At 45.3% G+C, this 15312-nt stretch overlaps 1 protein-coding gene across 1 annotated transcript in view; it reads left to right on the forward strand.

Annotated features, from left to right (window-relative positions):
* The window catches only part of LOC309400013 (zinc finger protein 202-like), a gene marked incomplete at its 3' end in the record, with an annotated part of 50616 nt that extends 35577 nt beyond the window's left edge, over nucleotides 1–15039 (forward strand). The window contains exon 7 of the mRNA XM_081968308.1: nucleotides 14788–15039. Within this exon, the coding sequence (XP_081824434.1) occupies nucleotides 14788–15039 (252 nt within the window). The remainder of the gene's footprint in view (nucleotides 1–14787) is intronic.
* Between the last annotated feature and the right edge of the window lie 273 nt (nucleotides 15040–15312).

Consider the following 15312-nt stretch of genomic DNA (forward strand, 5'->3'; position numbering starts at 1 on the left):
TCACGGCAAGCAGTGCACTTAACGTCCATAAGAGGATCCACACAGGGGAAAGGCCATTTAAATGCATGGAGTGTGGAAAGAGCTTCAGTATAGGCAGTGCCCTTACCATCCATAAGAGGATCCACACAGGGGAGAAACCATACAAATGCATGGAGTGTGGAAAGGGCTTCAGTGGAAGCAGTGCCTTTACCGCCCATAAAAGGATCCACACAGGGGAAAGGCCATTTAAATGCATGGAGTGTGGAAAGGGCTTCACGGAACGCAGTGCCCTTACCGTCCATAAGAGGATCCACACCAGGGAAAAGCCATTTAAATGCATGGAGTGTGGAAAGGGCTTCACGGCAAGCAGTGCCCTTACCGTCCATAAGAGGATCCACACCAGGGAAAAGCCATTTAAATGCATGGAGTGTGGAAAGGGCTTCAGTAGAAACAATACCCTTACCATGCATAAGAGGATCCACACAGGGGAAAAGCCATTTAAATGCATGGAGTGTGGAAAGGGCTTCAGTCAAAGCAGTACCCTTACCGCCCATAAGAGGATCCACACAGGGGAGAAACCATACAAATGCATGGAGTGTGGAAAGGGCTTCAGTAGAAGCCGTTCTCTTACTGTCCATAAGAAAATCCACACACAGGAGAAGCCATTTAAATGATTGCTGTGTAGAACATCTTTTAACCAGAGCTATCATCTTACTTACCATCAAAGGATCCACACAAGGGAGAAGAAGCCAAGATAAATGCATGGACTTTGGAGAGAGCTTTAGGACAAATGACCTAATTTCCCATACAAAGATACGCTTACGTGGGAACATGATGTTAATTCTAGAAAGTTACATTTATGAATTTTCCTATTTACAGAGACTGAACTTGGAAAGGAATTATTTTCTTAGTTTGACCCAATAGTCTGAACGTGGGATATGAATTTACTAACAAAAATGCAAACAATGGGTGTGTCATTTTAATTCTGACCTGGATTATTTATATTTAAGTACAATTTATTTATTTTCAAAAGTACCATTCCTACTCTCCACTTGTTTCTTCTTCCCATGTGATCATATTCAGAAGGCTTTAAATTTCCCTATTTTCCCTCATTTTTCGCTTTCTGATTCATTAATAGACACCCAATTTATTAGAGTACTTTCCTCCATCCTCAGGAAAGTTGGAATGGTGTAGCCGAGAGATTGTAGGCCAGTGAAGGCGAACCTTTTAGGTCCCGATTGCCAAAACTATACGCGCCTGCATGCCCTAACTGAAAGTTGTTCCTATTTGCATGCGAACATGCCCGTGCCATGGACATGCAATAATATGCACATGCACATCAGAGATGAGTGAGGTGGAATTTGATACTGAATTGTCTTATTCAGGAATTGCGACATTGCTTTGCTTTTTTTATAGATTGTGCCAATTTTGCTTTTTCAAATATAGCCAATTTATGTTTAATCAGTTCCATATTTCCTTTTATACTTCTGTTCTGCGGTTTCTTTTGCAGTTCACTCTCTAAATTTCTATGCCTTTCTTTCAGCTCTCTTATTTTTAGATTCTCAGTTTTTTTCTTCCTGGCTGTGGCTGATATTGTGACCCCTCTTATAAATGCCTTAGTTGTATCCCATAGGTTTTGTATGGATGTATCTCCTGGCCCGTTTTCTTTGAAGAAGAATCTTAATTCTTGGTTAACTCTTTTAATATATTCCTGGTCTTTTAGAATTGATCTATTGGGTAACCAACGATAACTGCCCTTTTGTTTTTTCCAAATAATCCTCATGGGATTGTGGTCAGCCCATAGATTGGGTTCTATATCTTTCTCCTTCACTTCTGAAATTATCTCCATCGGCAGCCAGACCATATCTATCCTTGACCAGGATTCGTGTCTATTCGAGTAGAAGGTATATTGCTTTCCCTCTGGACATCTTTCTCGCCATACATCATACAGATTAAGTTCTTCAGCCATGACCTTCCGCTTCCGCTGCGGTACGCGACGGGCAGGCTTTGCTCGCCCCGCGCACTCCTGGTGGGCTCCCCTTTGATCGGGGGGGCATAGGACGCCCTGGAGGGGCTCCTGCCGAGGGGACGGCGTAGCGGGGGTCCCCCTGTGTCGGTGGCGGCCGGGGGGGCTCCCCGCATCGCCCTAGGCATCGGTAGGCAAGAGGGGAGGCGCTGTGGCGTCTTCGCGTCGAAGGCAGCTGGAAGAAATTCAAGATTCGAAGGACGCAGTTGCTGTGCGGTGAGATGGAGATTCCCCCTGTTCCCTTTGATGAGTAAAGGAAAAAAAAACTGTCGGCTCTTTAGAAAAGCTTTCAACTTGTGGCTGGGAAGTGTGATTGAAGGGAGGGGGATTCCCCCCCCCTTGGACAAGCGGCTTTAAACTGTTTTGCTCCCTGCCCCCAGAAGAGGAGGGGGGGGAGCCCTGGAATGGAATCACTCTCATAGCAAATAGCAGATTTTCTTTACTGCAATTGTGAAAATGAGGTGATGATCTGTTTCTTTTGAAAACTTTGGAAACTTTTGCCTTTGGATCCCGGAGCTGGCAGGGCAAGATGGCACACTTCCGTTATCTTCATGTACTTTGAGAATTTGACTCCACCCATACAAATTGCTGGCATTTTGGCTTTGTCTCTGTGACACTCAGAGAAATCTCATGTTACACTTTATCCTGGACTTGGAACAAAGGATTTTATTGCTTTATTGCCCAGGTCCCTAATTGTCTGGGCTTCCTGCCTCGCGATCTCTCTCAGCTAACCACCTTTCCAGTTGTTTCTTCTCTGTATTGCTACCTCCATCTCTGAGCTCTGATTACTACAATGCCACCTAAAAGACCACCACCGGGGAACCCGGGATTTGCGGGCTCCGCCCCAACATCCTCAACGTCCAGCCCCAGCGGACAACAGACACTAACTTCTTTGTTCCAGCCTAAGCCTTCGGAGGTGGACTTTCAACAAATGTTTCAACAACTCTTAAAGGGGCAGGAGGACTTAAAAACCAATTGAAGGAAATGAACGAACAGCTCAAAGAGAATAAAGACCGTGTGATCCAAAACTCACAGAGGCTGGAACTTTTGGAGGAGGGGACGGTTGAGATGAGGAGAGAGGTGAAAGTGGTCCAGAAAGGAAATCAAGAACTTGAGAACCACCAGATAAAAACGGAATTTGAACGGATGTCTTTTTTTCTTAGATTTCAAAATGTAATTGAGGCTGATGATGAAGATTTGAGGGATATTATGACAAATTTATTGGCTGAATATATTTAAAAAGACAGACAACAGATGGGGTGGGATATGGACCTGGTTTATAGAGTAAACTCAGCATATGCTAGAACACACAATGTTCCAAGGGAGGTACACATTAAATTTCTTAGAAAGACCACAAGAGACGAAATTCTGAGTGCACAAAGGGGACAAGCGTTAAAATACAAGGATAGAGAAATAGCCATTCTGAAACAGATCCCAAAGAAAGTTAGAGATAAAAGAAAAAACTACTCGCACCTAGCGAAGAAGTTATACCAGAAAGGGGTGTGGTTTAAATGGCTTTTTCCAGAAGGTATGTTAATATTCTGGGAGGACACGAGAGTTAGAATTAATACAACTATTGAGGCTGAGGCCTTTATGGAAACAAATAAAGTCCTCCTAGATAAACCTGATGACACTACACCGGACATACAGGACACGGGAGGTGCCGGAGCTCTGCCAGGGGGGGGGGGGGAGAAGAGGCAACACTGAGAAAACTGAGATCACAAAAATGAACTTGAAAATCTGTTTGATATAAAATGATTGAAATTATTCTAAGATAAAAGTTTATATGCTGACAAAATAATAAGTAACAACAATCTAATGTATTAACAAATGAAAGTTATGAGAATTGGGGGGGGGGGGCATCTCCTGCATAATGTAACTGTCAAAATTTGTATTTCATCCACTACCCCTTTCCTTGTATATTCTTTTTAAAACCAATAAAATTTTGTTTTAAAAAAAAGATTAAGTTCTTCAGCCATTTGGAAGAATGACCTTGGGAAAGTTCTCCTAGCTCCTTTTCTCTTCTTTCCACTTTTATAGTCCCGTTTCGGGTCAACTATAGCATTGAAGTCACCCAGTAAACAAACATTTTCATTTCCCATCTCTTGAATAATGCTATATAGTCTATGATAGAAATTTTCCTGGCCTTCATTAGGTGCATATATTACAACCAGTGACACCTTTTTTTGGTTTAACATTATTTCTACGATTAATATTCTCCCTTCCTCATCATGATAAATTAGTTTAGTCTGGATTGTGTCTTTGACATATAATGCTATTCCTCTTTTCTTTTGGTCAGCTAGTGCCGTGTAAAGTTTACCCAATCTAGGACATTCTAAGATCTGGATCTGTCTTTTAGTCATATGGACCTCTTACATTGCAATTATATCGTAGTTCAAATGTTTTAATTTATTAAATATTGTTTTCCTCTTCTGGGGTAAGTTTAGACCATTAATATTCAATGATAGAATCTTGATTTCTCCCGACATACTTCTATGTGTATTTAGGTCGTGTGCTTCTTGTTGCCCTTATTTCTCTCACTTCCTTTGATTCTTCCCCTTTTTCGTCTAGAACGACTTCTTTCTCCTTTCCTGTCTCCACTGGTTCCTTTTCTCTTCTTATCTGTGCCCTGGGTCCTTGCCTCCTTGATCCCGACTGTTCTCCTTCGTCTTTCTCATCCTCCTGCCCAACAAGAGTATTGTAAAAATCTCCCGCTTGTTCCATTGTGTCTATTCTAAATCTTCTATCTCTCCAAGTTACCACTACGCCCTCCGGCATCAGCCATCTAAAGTTAATTTCAAATTTGTTCAGGACAGATGTTAAAAATTGATAGGGCCTTCTTAATTCTCTAATTCTCCTCGGTACCTGTTTTAGAACTGTTAATTGTCGTTGGTTGTAAATTATCGGATTGTCTCTTGTTCTATTTAGCACCTCGTCACGTATTGATTTTTTTACAAACTTTACATGAACTTCTCTTGGTAAATTATTCTTTTTTGCGTAGTTTGTCTGTATTCTATACGTCTCGTCGATCTCACTTGCCATCTCATCCTTTTCTATTCCCAAAGGCTTTGCCATAAGGTCTGCCATCGTGTCTGATAAATACTCGCCTTTTTCTTCCTTTACGTTCTGGAACCGTAGGAATTGGGCTGCTTTCTCTGATTCTAACGGAGGACCGTTAACTCAAGTTCCTTGTTTGCCTGGATCAGCCTAGAACTCAGCTGCTCCATTTTTCATCCTCCTTTTCCAACCTTCCTTCTATTACATTTATTCTTTGTTCGTGTTTATTGATCTGTTCCTGGAACTTCTCAAATTTATCGTCCATCTTCTGCATTCTCTCCTTTAATTCTACAGTATCACTCCTTATTTCTCTAATATCCTTTTTAAGTTCTTCGTGATTTTTAGCTATTGCCTCCTGCATAGTCTGTAATATGCAATTCCTGAGTTGAATTGAATCTTTCTCTCTGAAGCATATCCTCCGAAGATCTTTGGTTCGAAGGACTGGCAGCCGCTAGGGATGGCTGGGATGCTGGCTTCCTCCCCATGCCAATTTTCGTTAAATTTGTACTACTTGTCATTTTTTAGAAGAATTGGATCTCTACTTTAATTTTTCTCCAGAACTCCCACTTTCTTCTCTCCCTCGTAACTTTCTCCAGTCCTCCTTCTTTCTTTCTTTCTTTCTTTCTTTCTTTCTTTCTTTCTTTCTTTCTTTCTTTCTTTCTTTCTTCTCTTTCTTTCTTTCTTTCTTCCTTCCTCCGTCCCTCCCTCCCTCATTCCTTCCTTCCTCCTTCCTTCCTTCCTTCCTGCCTACCTTCCTTCCTTCCTCTCCCTCTCCTCCCTTTCCCTCTCCTCTTCCCTCTTCCTCTACTCAATTATCAATTTTAAATAGTGATAGGGGGTAGTAAACTCTATATATCGATAAGTTCGTATGTTATGTGAGAACAGCTGTCATAGGATAGGGAGAGAGTGAGAGAGACTTATCAATTTATCACTGTATATATATGTGTGTGTATGTCACACTTATAATACTCCAAAGTTTCTATTAATCTATTAATCTATTTTATTAACTTAATAAAATCTAAGAGTAAATTGCTTATAGTTATTACTTATATTGTGATCAATAAATCTCCTAAATTAATCAGTACTAGTGCCAATAATATCGAAAAGAGTTAGGATTAATAATCTTACAGCAATTACAATAACAAAAACAGTATATTCCTTTGATGGTAGCATTATAACATTAATTCCTATTTTTTAAGTTCAACCTTAGATGCTTCCCTCCTGTGTTGGATAATTATATGAGAATGTTCTGGGTTCCCCTGCTCCGATAAATCTTCTTTCTCTCTCTCCAGTTGTTTCTATTAGTAGTGTCCAAAGATTAGCCTCAATAAACTCTAGGAGTCAGCTCTCTTGTTATCCAGAGAAGATAGTCACCAAAATTCCTGTTTTCTCTTAAGGCAGCGGTTCTCAAATAGTGGGGCGCGCCATAAAGGGGGGCGCGAAGGCTCCCTTTCCATCTGGGTGCAAACGAGGGGGCCGCGGCCGCCGGTGCACAAAGAGGTCTTTGTGGCCTCGCTTGCGTCTCCTCTGAGCTAACTGGCGGCGAAGGCGGCAACGGCGGGTCCCATCGGCTCCTCTTCCTCGCCGGCTCCTCTTCCCTGCCCCTCCGCCTCCGCCCTGCTGGCCGAGCAAACAAGCCTCTCGGGGACCGCTTTGGCCACGCCCGGTGGCCGAGCCGCCCCAGCGCACGCCCCGCCTGCTTGCCTGCCTGCCTCCGCCCCGGAGGAGCGCTTGCTTTGGAGCTCGCAAATACAAACCCAGGAATCGCTCCGTCCGGAACATCGCGGCTCTTTGCTAGGGCTGGCAAGAAATGGGAAATAAATATTTTTATAATGTTTTTGTTGGAATCGGGTAGGGTGGGGGAAGGAGACAGGAAGGTAAGAGAAAGGGACCTTTGAGGTCTTCTAGTCCTGCCCCCTGCTGGAACATAATACATCTAGTGCTCCTTGTTCAGCTTATTTTCCCTACAACAACCCTGTGAGGTGAGTCGGGTTGAGAGGGAAAATCACCCAGCTGGCTTCCATGCCTCAGCCACTGGACCAGCAAAGTGGATGTTCCACCTCCATCTCAGCTCTGCCAAGAATCTACTACAAGCAGCCTATGAGCTCCAATAAGGTGGTAGTATTTCCACGGATATTGTAATAATCCTTCTTCAGCTCTCCATCCTTTTGATGGGTTGGCCTTCCTTTCTTCTGCGTAGCTTTCAAGCCCTAAAACCATATTTTCTCTTTGTAGTCCATTATCCACTTCGCAAAATATGGGAGTTTGGTGGCTGGACATCATCGCAAGGGGTAACCGTCCTTATTGGGATCCATCATGGATTGACAAGGATACAGTGTTATGCAGAGGTGTACTTATAACAATTTTATAGACAAATGATACTATTTACAGTCGCGCGGGGGGCGCGAAATGTTTTCTTCTTCCTAGGGGGGGCATGACAGAAAATAATTGAGAACCACTGTCTTAAGGTATTAAGAGGGGGGGAAATTCCAAATTTCGCCAGTAGATGTCACTCTTCCACTCATCCAGAAGCTAACCAACTGCAGGCTATCCACAGATATATGTTGCAAAGTTATAAGTTAATATTGTATTATTACCTAAGGCGGACACAGACCAGGTGTTTATACAAAACTACAGACCAATCTCACTGCTAAATGCAGATTACAAAATCTTTGCCTGAATAATAGCAGAAAGGTTGAAAAAATTTCTTACATCATTCATCCATACAGATCAAAACGGATTCCTCCCCAGAAGACAAATTAAAAACAATATGAGAATTATGTTGAACATTCTTGAATATTGTGAAGTGCACAATGAAAAAAAGGTTGCACTAATCTTTCTCGATGCCCAAAAGGCATTTGATAATGTCAACTGGGAATTTTTGCACCAACAATTAGAACACATGGATTGTGGGGATAAATTTATAAACACGATCAGAGCAATTTATACAAACCAAAAAGCCAAAGTAATAATCAATGGTGAATTAACACAAAGTATTGTAATCCAGAAAGGTACAAGACAAGGTTGCCCCATCCCGCCTGCTGTTTATACTAACCCTAGAAGTACTAGCCAGGAATGTACGTAAAGAGGTACAGATAAAGGGACTAGAAATCAAAAATGAGCAATTTAAGTTACAGGCCTTTGCGGACGATCTAGTGTTTGTGCTAGAAGATCCTATAAAGTCTGGTACGAAACTCATTGAGGAATTGACAGAGTATGGGAAAATAGCGGGTCTAAAGATAAATATGACAAAGACCAAAATGCTGACTAAAAATATGACATCAAAAACAAAAGAGGAGTTAACGAAGAAATTGGGTATCCAAATTGTCAAAAAAGTTAAATATCTTGGTATATATTTATCTGCGAGGTGTGTGACCATCAAAGAAGATAATTATACTTATTTGATTAATAAAACTAAGAAAGATCTAGAAAGATGAAAAAACCTACAACTGTCCCTGATGGGCAGGATCGCAGTTATAAAAATGAATATATTACCAAAATTTATTTTCCTATTTCAGAATATTCCCATTAAATTAGAAAAAGGTGTCTTCAAGGATTTCAATCAATTGGTTTCGAAATTTATTTGGCAGGGAAGAAAACCAAGAATAAAACTTAAGGCTATGCAAGACACTAAGAAAAAGGGAGGATTTGGCGTACCAGATTGGGAACTCTATTATACTGCGGCCATACTAAAATGGCTAAGGGAATGCATAATGCTGAGAAATAAAAGATTACTCAAATTGGAAGGCCATGACCTCCAAGCAGGCTGGCATGCCTTCCTCTGGTATGAAAAAGGATCTGCACACAAATATTTTAGTAGAAATTACATCAGACAATCTCTGTTACTAATATGGAACAAAATTAAACATGACCACTATACCAAAATACCTATTTGGCTATCTACGATGGAAGCATACATACACCCAAATTTAATCAACATGGAAAATATAGTCACATATAAAAAGTTATTGAACAGGCAGGGGGAGATCAAAACCAGATCAGAATTGACATCAAGGAGTACAAGTAGAATGGTGGTCTTATTTACAGATACAATCAAGGTATGCACAGGATAGGAAGAACGAAGGTATTGCCAAAGACTACACAATATTAGATAAACTGTTGATACAGACAGAAAACAGACTGATCAAAGTGCTGTATAGATTCTTGTTGGAATATAAACTAGAGGAGGAACATGTCAAAGAAACCATGGTCGCCTGGGCGAAAAATTTCGGTTACAATGTGGAATTGGCTAAGTGGAAAAAACTTTGGATATTTAATCAGAAACTAACATTGGCTACGGCGTATAAAGAAAATCTTTATAAGATGTTCTACAGATGGCATCTCCCTCCAGCACGGCTTTCCAAAATGTTCAAAAATCTGGCCCCAAAATGTTGGAAGTGTAAAAAAACACCAGGCACTTTCTATCATATGTGGTGGACGTGCAATGAGGCAAAAAAATATTGGAAAATGATTCAATCATGGTTAGAACAAATGGTGGGAGAACAAATTATGTTTAAACCAGAAACTTTTCTCCTAGGCATAATACCGGAGGGGTTTAAGAAAGATACACTTTATTTAATTATACATATACTAACTGCAGCGCATAACCTATGCACAGTATTGGAAAAAAGAAAATACACCATCAGAGCTTGACACAATCAGAAAAGTGTTGGCTTGTGCAGAAGCAGATAGGCTCACTCTTGAACTTAAAAATAAAGGGGAATCAGAATATTTTGAAGTATGGAAGAGATTTTATGATTGGTATAAGACAAGATGACAAGACTGGAACAAATGTATATATTATGATTCGACAGAAGGACAGACAATGTATTAAGTAGATTAACTGTTAATGGTTGAAACTAGCTGTACATAATGTGAATGTATGATCACTCCGACTCCGCGGTATTGCATTGTTTTAAATGTAAAAATAATAAAAATATATATTTTTTTAAAAAGGAATTGCGACATTGCATTAACAGTGACAAGTAAGAGGTTTTCTACATTTGATTTTTCATGATATGAGGGAATTGCCACATGCACATCAATGTACAGTGAGTGAGAAGATCTGAAAGGATGATGGATTCCTCTTTCTCTGATGAAAAGCTCCCACCCCCCAAAGCATGTGCAAAATCTTCTTTCAAGCATTACGGCCATACTTTGCTCCTCTAAAGTGTGATGAAGACTAAGAAGTTGTCTAAATCTGATTTTTAAAAAAATTAAATATCAATGGTATTGTTACTTTTTGGTCATGTAATATGCTCTTTTACTCTTTCGTTGTATTAAAAATATAGTAATATTCCAATATTTGTAAATATTTGGATGGGGGCATAGTCTGGATTTTAGAGGCTCATGTTGGCTTGAATTTGCTTTTTCAGTGCTGATATTTGAGGCCTCCTTGAATCTCTAGAGAGCCTTCAGAGTGGCTCTTTTGGAGGAAAGTGAGTTTCGATCCTCCACAGAAATTCACAGAAAGATCACAAATGATTCCTACACAGTAAGTGGAATACATATATGGGGTAGACAGCATCACCATCCGATGGATTTGTAATCGGCTGACAAACTATACTCAATGAGTAGTCCTTCGTGACACTACGTCTACATGGAAGGAACTAAGCAGTGGAGTACCAAAAGGCTCCATCTTGGGCCCAGTACTCTTCAATATCTTCATCAATCAATCAATCAATCAAACAAACTTTTATTTATAAACCGCACCCTTTCCTAAACAGGACTCGGGGCGGTGTACAGTCATTATTAAAAACCATATACATATCAAAATAGATGTGCATAAATATACATATACATAAACATAGACATAGACGGAGGAGGTAGAAAATATACTGTACCATATTTAATTAAAAATACAAATAAAATTAAAATTCCCTTAAAAATTCCACAATAAGATGTTTGCCAGGAGGTGAAAGATGGAGCTATAGATCTGCTAAGCCAGCTAATTGGAACAGGTGGGTCTTGAGCTTCTATCGGAAGGAGCGGAGGTCGTTAGTCGTTCTAATATCGGGAGGGAGGTCATTCCAGAGGGTTGGGCCCATCACAAAGAAGGCTCTACTCCTAGGCGCCACCCGTTGGCACTGCTTGGCGGATGGCACCTGGAGGAGTCCCTCCCTGTGAGAGCGGATAGGTCGTAGAGATGTGTGAGGTGAGATGCGATCCCGCAGGTAACTAGGTCCCATGCCATGGAGCGCTTTAAAGATAGTAACCAACACCTTGAAACGCACCCGAAAAACCACAGGTAGCCAGTGCAGCTCGCGCAGGAGTGGTGTTATATGGGAGTATCTTGTTCCTCCCATGATGGCCTGCGCGGCCGCATTCTTAACTAGCTGTAGTCTTCGGGTGCATCTCAAGGGGAGCCCCATGTAGAGAGCATTGCAGTAGTCCAGGCGAGACGTCACCAGCGCATGAGTGACTGTGCGTAGGGCGTCCCGATCCAATTGGCGCACCAGGCGAACCTGGTGGAACGCCCCCCTTGCCACGGCTGTCACATGGTCATCCATCGACAGCCGGGCATCAAGGAGGACGCCCAAATTGCGCACCCTTTCCACGGGGGGGCAGTTGTTCGCCCCCTATGGCCAGCGATGGCATCCACTGGTTGAACCGGGGCGCCGGTAGCCACAGCCACTCAGTCTTGGAGGGGTTGAGTTTGAGTCTGTTGTCCCCCATCCAGACCCGGACGGCTTCCAAACACCGGGACATCATTTCGACGGCCTCGTTGGGGTGGTTTGGGGTGGAAATGTACAGCTGCGTGTCATCAGCGTACAGATGGTATCCAACCCCAAAACCACGGATGATCTCACCCAACAGCTTCATGTATGTGTTGAACAGGAGGGGCGAGAGGACCGATCCCTGCGGCACCCCACAGGTGAGTGGCCTCAGGGTCGACCTCTGCTCCCCTGCCAACACACACTGCGTCTGGTCGGAGAGATAGGAGCGGAACCACCACAAAACGGTGCCCCCTACGCCCACCTCTTCCAGCCGGCGCAATAAGATACCATGGTCGATGGTATCGAAAGCCGCTGATAGATCTAATAGGACCAGGATAGAGGAACAACCCCTATCTCTGGCCCTCCAGAGATCATCTACCAACGCGACCAAGGCCGTCTCCGTGCTGTGACCGGGTCGAAAGCCGGACTGGCGCGGGTCAAGATAGACTGCTTCCTCCAGGTGACGTGGGAACTGTTGCGCCACCACACTCTCTACAACCTTCGCTAAAAAGGGAAGGTTGGAGACGGGACGATAATTAGCTAGCTCCTCCGGATCCAGGGAAGGCCTCTTGAGCAGGGGCCTCACCACCGCCTCTTTCAAGGCGGTCGGCAAGGACCCCTCCTCCAGTGAAGCGTTCACCAGACCCAGGAGCCAGCCTCGTGTAACCTCCCAGGATGCCAGTACAAGCCAGGAGGGACACGGGTCCAGTAAACATGAGGTGGCTCGCAGTCGCCCACGTAACCTGTCCAAATCCTCGGGGGCAACAGAGTCAAACCCCTCCCAGTGTGGTGTCTCAAGACTTGCTTCTGACGTCTCTCCTGGTCCACTGAAGGGGGCCCATCCACTCCGGACCTGAGCGATTTTGTCCTGCAGATATTCCCCAAACTCCTCTGCTCTACCCTGCAAAGGGGCTTCCCGCGGCCTCTGTGATAAGAGGGAGCGGGTCACCCGAAACAGGGCGGCAGGGCGGTTATCCGCGGATGCAATAAGAGCGGCACAGTGTCTACGTTTGGCCGCTCTCAGTGCCACAAGGTAGGTCCGTAAATAGGCTCTTACCTGTGTTCGGTCAGATTCGGAGCGTGAGGACCTCCACCTGCTTTCTAGGTGTCTCTTGTGGCGTTTCATCACCCTCAGCTCCTCGGTAAACCAAGGAGCCAGGGTGGTTTGTTGCCGCAGGAGAGGCCGCAAAGGTGCTACCCGGTCCAAGGCCCCAGCAGCCACTCTATTCCAAGCGGCCACTAGGTCCTCCGTCCGGGAGCGGGTCAGGGCTACAGGAAGTGGCCCAAGCTCCGTCTGGAACCTATCCGGTTCCATCAGTCGCCTGGGGCGGAACCATCTGGGACAATCAGGTTCCGCCTCCCCGCGGTGGGGGGGTAGCGCCGGGGAAGTCGAGCCGGAGAGATGAGTGGTCTGACCATGACAGGGGTGTAATAACTAAATCCCCTATTCCCAGATCACTGGTCCACTGTCCAGATACAAAAACAAGGTCCAGTGTGTGCCCACCTTCGTGTGTGGGGCCCTGAATTAATTGGGTCAGGTCCATGGCTGTTATGGAAGCCATGAACTCCCAAGCCACCTCGGATGCTTCGCCCGTCGACGGCAGGTTGAAATCCCCCATAACCACAAGATTGGGGGTATCAACTGCCGTCTCCGCGATCAGCTCGAGGAGCTCAGGCAGGGCCGCTGATGCATAGCGAGGAGCCAAGTATACAATCAGCAAGCCCATCTGCCTCCCTGGGCCCCATTTCACACCAAGGGACTCACACCCGGAGATCTGTGGCACAGTGAACTTCCTCGGTTCCAGACTCTCCCGTATAATTACCACCACCCCACCACTCTTACCCAGGGCCCGCGGCTGATGAAATGCACGGTAACCTGGCGGGCACATCTCCACGAGGGGCAAACCACCCTCGTGGCCCAACCAGGTCTCCGTTATCCCTGCAAGGTGCGGCTCCCCCTCTGAGATCAACTCATTAATGAGGGGGGCCTTGTTAACAACGGACCTTGCATTGCAAAGCATCAGCCTCAGGCCCTGGCTCTGTAGGTCCTGGCCACCTAGGCTGCGGGGGTTGGTACGAGCGACCGAGCGTGTCCAACAGCCACAGTCTCCCAACCGACTACGAGATTTTGTTCGGTCCTCGCACCCACCCCTCCCCACGACCGTTGGAATAAAACAACCCTCTGTAGGAATGTCATTTTCCCTCCCCCTCCCCACTCCGCTCACTCCCTCCTTGACCTCACCTGTTCGCCTGGCTAAAGTCCTCCTCCTGGCCTGATCTCTCCCACCCGCCCTAGAACCCCCTAAAATGGATAAAAAACATCTAGTTAAAAACCCCCTAAGTCTTTGCTTCCTCCACCTCTCGGGGTTAACAAACCCATCATTAAGGTGGGCCCTTGAAAGGGCAAAGGGCCATATCTGCGAGAGGGGGGACTCCCGCAGCTGGAGCAAGTCTGACCTCGAATATATACTGGAAGCGCTGTAACCAGGGGCAGGGTGCTATGGATGTTAAAAAGAGTCAGCAAGCCAGGTTCCACATCAGATGATAAATAAGGGGATGATGAGAAGACAGTAACTAGATGGAGAGTAGGTGGTAGGAAGATGGTAAAAAGATGGAGGCCGGGAGGCAATCTGTGGTGTAGGTAGGCAGACGGTTTAAATGGATATTTGATGGATTTTGATAGTGGGCTGGTGAAAGATGGTGGGGGTAGTCACGCAGGCACACACAACAGTTGGCTCGGGAGCAGTTGTAAATAGTCAAAATGACAAGTGGGCAGGTAGTTGTAAAAGGTTGTTGATGATCAACGAAGGACACCTGGGCACAGTCTTGGCAGGCAGATGACAGATGGCAGGGGTTGATAGATCCTCTGACTCCTGGCACTATGTCTCCTGCCCCTGGTGCCACAGGTGTCCTCCCTCTGCCAGGCTCCAGGCTCCATAGATCTTTAAGGGCTGGACTTGTCATGACCTGCCCCCCCCTTATTTCAACGACCCCCCGCTGTTGGTCCAGGCCCGAGCGCTGCTCCGGCCGGCCTACGGCTCTCCCGCAGGCCTTCTTCGGCCTCCAGCGTCTCAAGCCTCGTTCCGCCCCCGAACGGCCTTCCGGCGGTCCACACCCTCCAATTCGGCCCTGCTGGCATCGCCGATACCGCCGTCTCGCCGCCTGGGCTGCTGGGCTGCTGGGAAGCCGTCGCCGCCACTCCTTCGCTCTGCCTCGCTCCTCGCCGCCATCGCCGCCCTCCAGCTGGAGCTCCAACCATGACTCCGCCTCCAACTCCCATCTGGGCTCCAGCTGGGACAGTCTTCTTATCATCCTGGCTATTTGACCACCCTGGAAGGCCAAATTAGGCTCTATGGAAAGCCAGGGTGGTCGCTGCTCTTAATCCTCGACCCTCCAGATGGAAAGAGGGCCGGGGCACCCCCCCCCCTTCATCAGGGAGCTCCGTAGTCGTACGGAGCTCAGAGGTCAGCAGCCATTCCCTTGGAATTCTTGGATGACTTAGATGAGGGAATAGAAGGGGTACTCATCCAATTT

The sequence above is a fragment of the Natrix helvetica genome (genome assembly GCF_964273705.1).
Source record: "Natrix helvetica genome assembly, chromosome: 1".
Lineage (NCBI taxonomy): Eukaryota > Metazoa > Chordata > Lepidosauria > Squamata > Natricidae > Natrix > Natrix helvetica.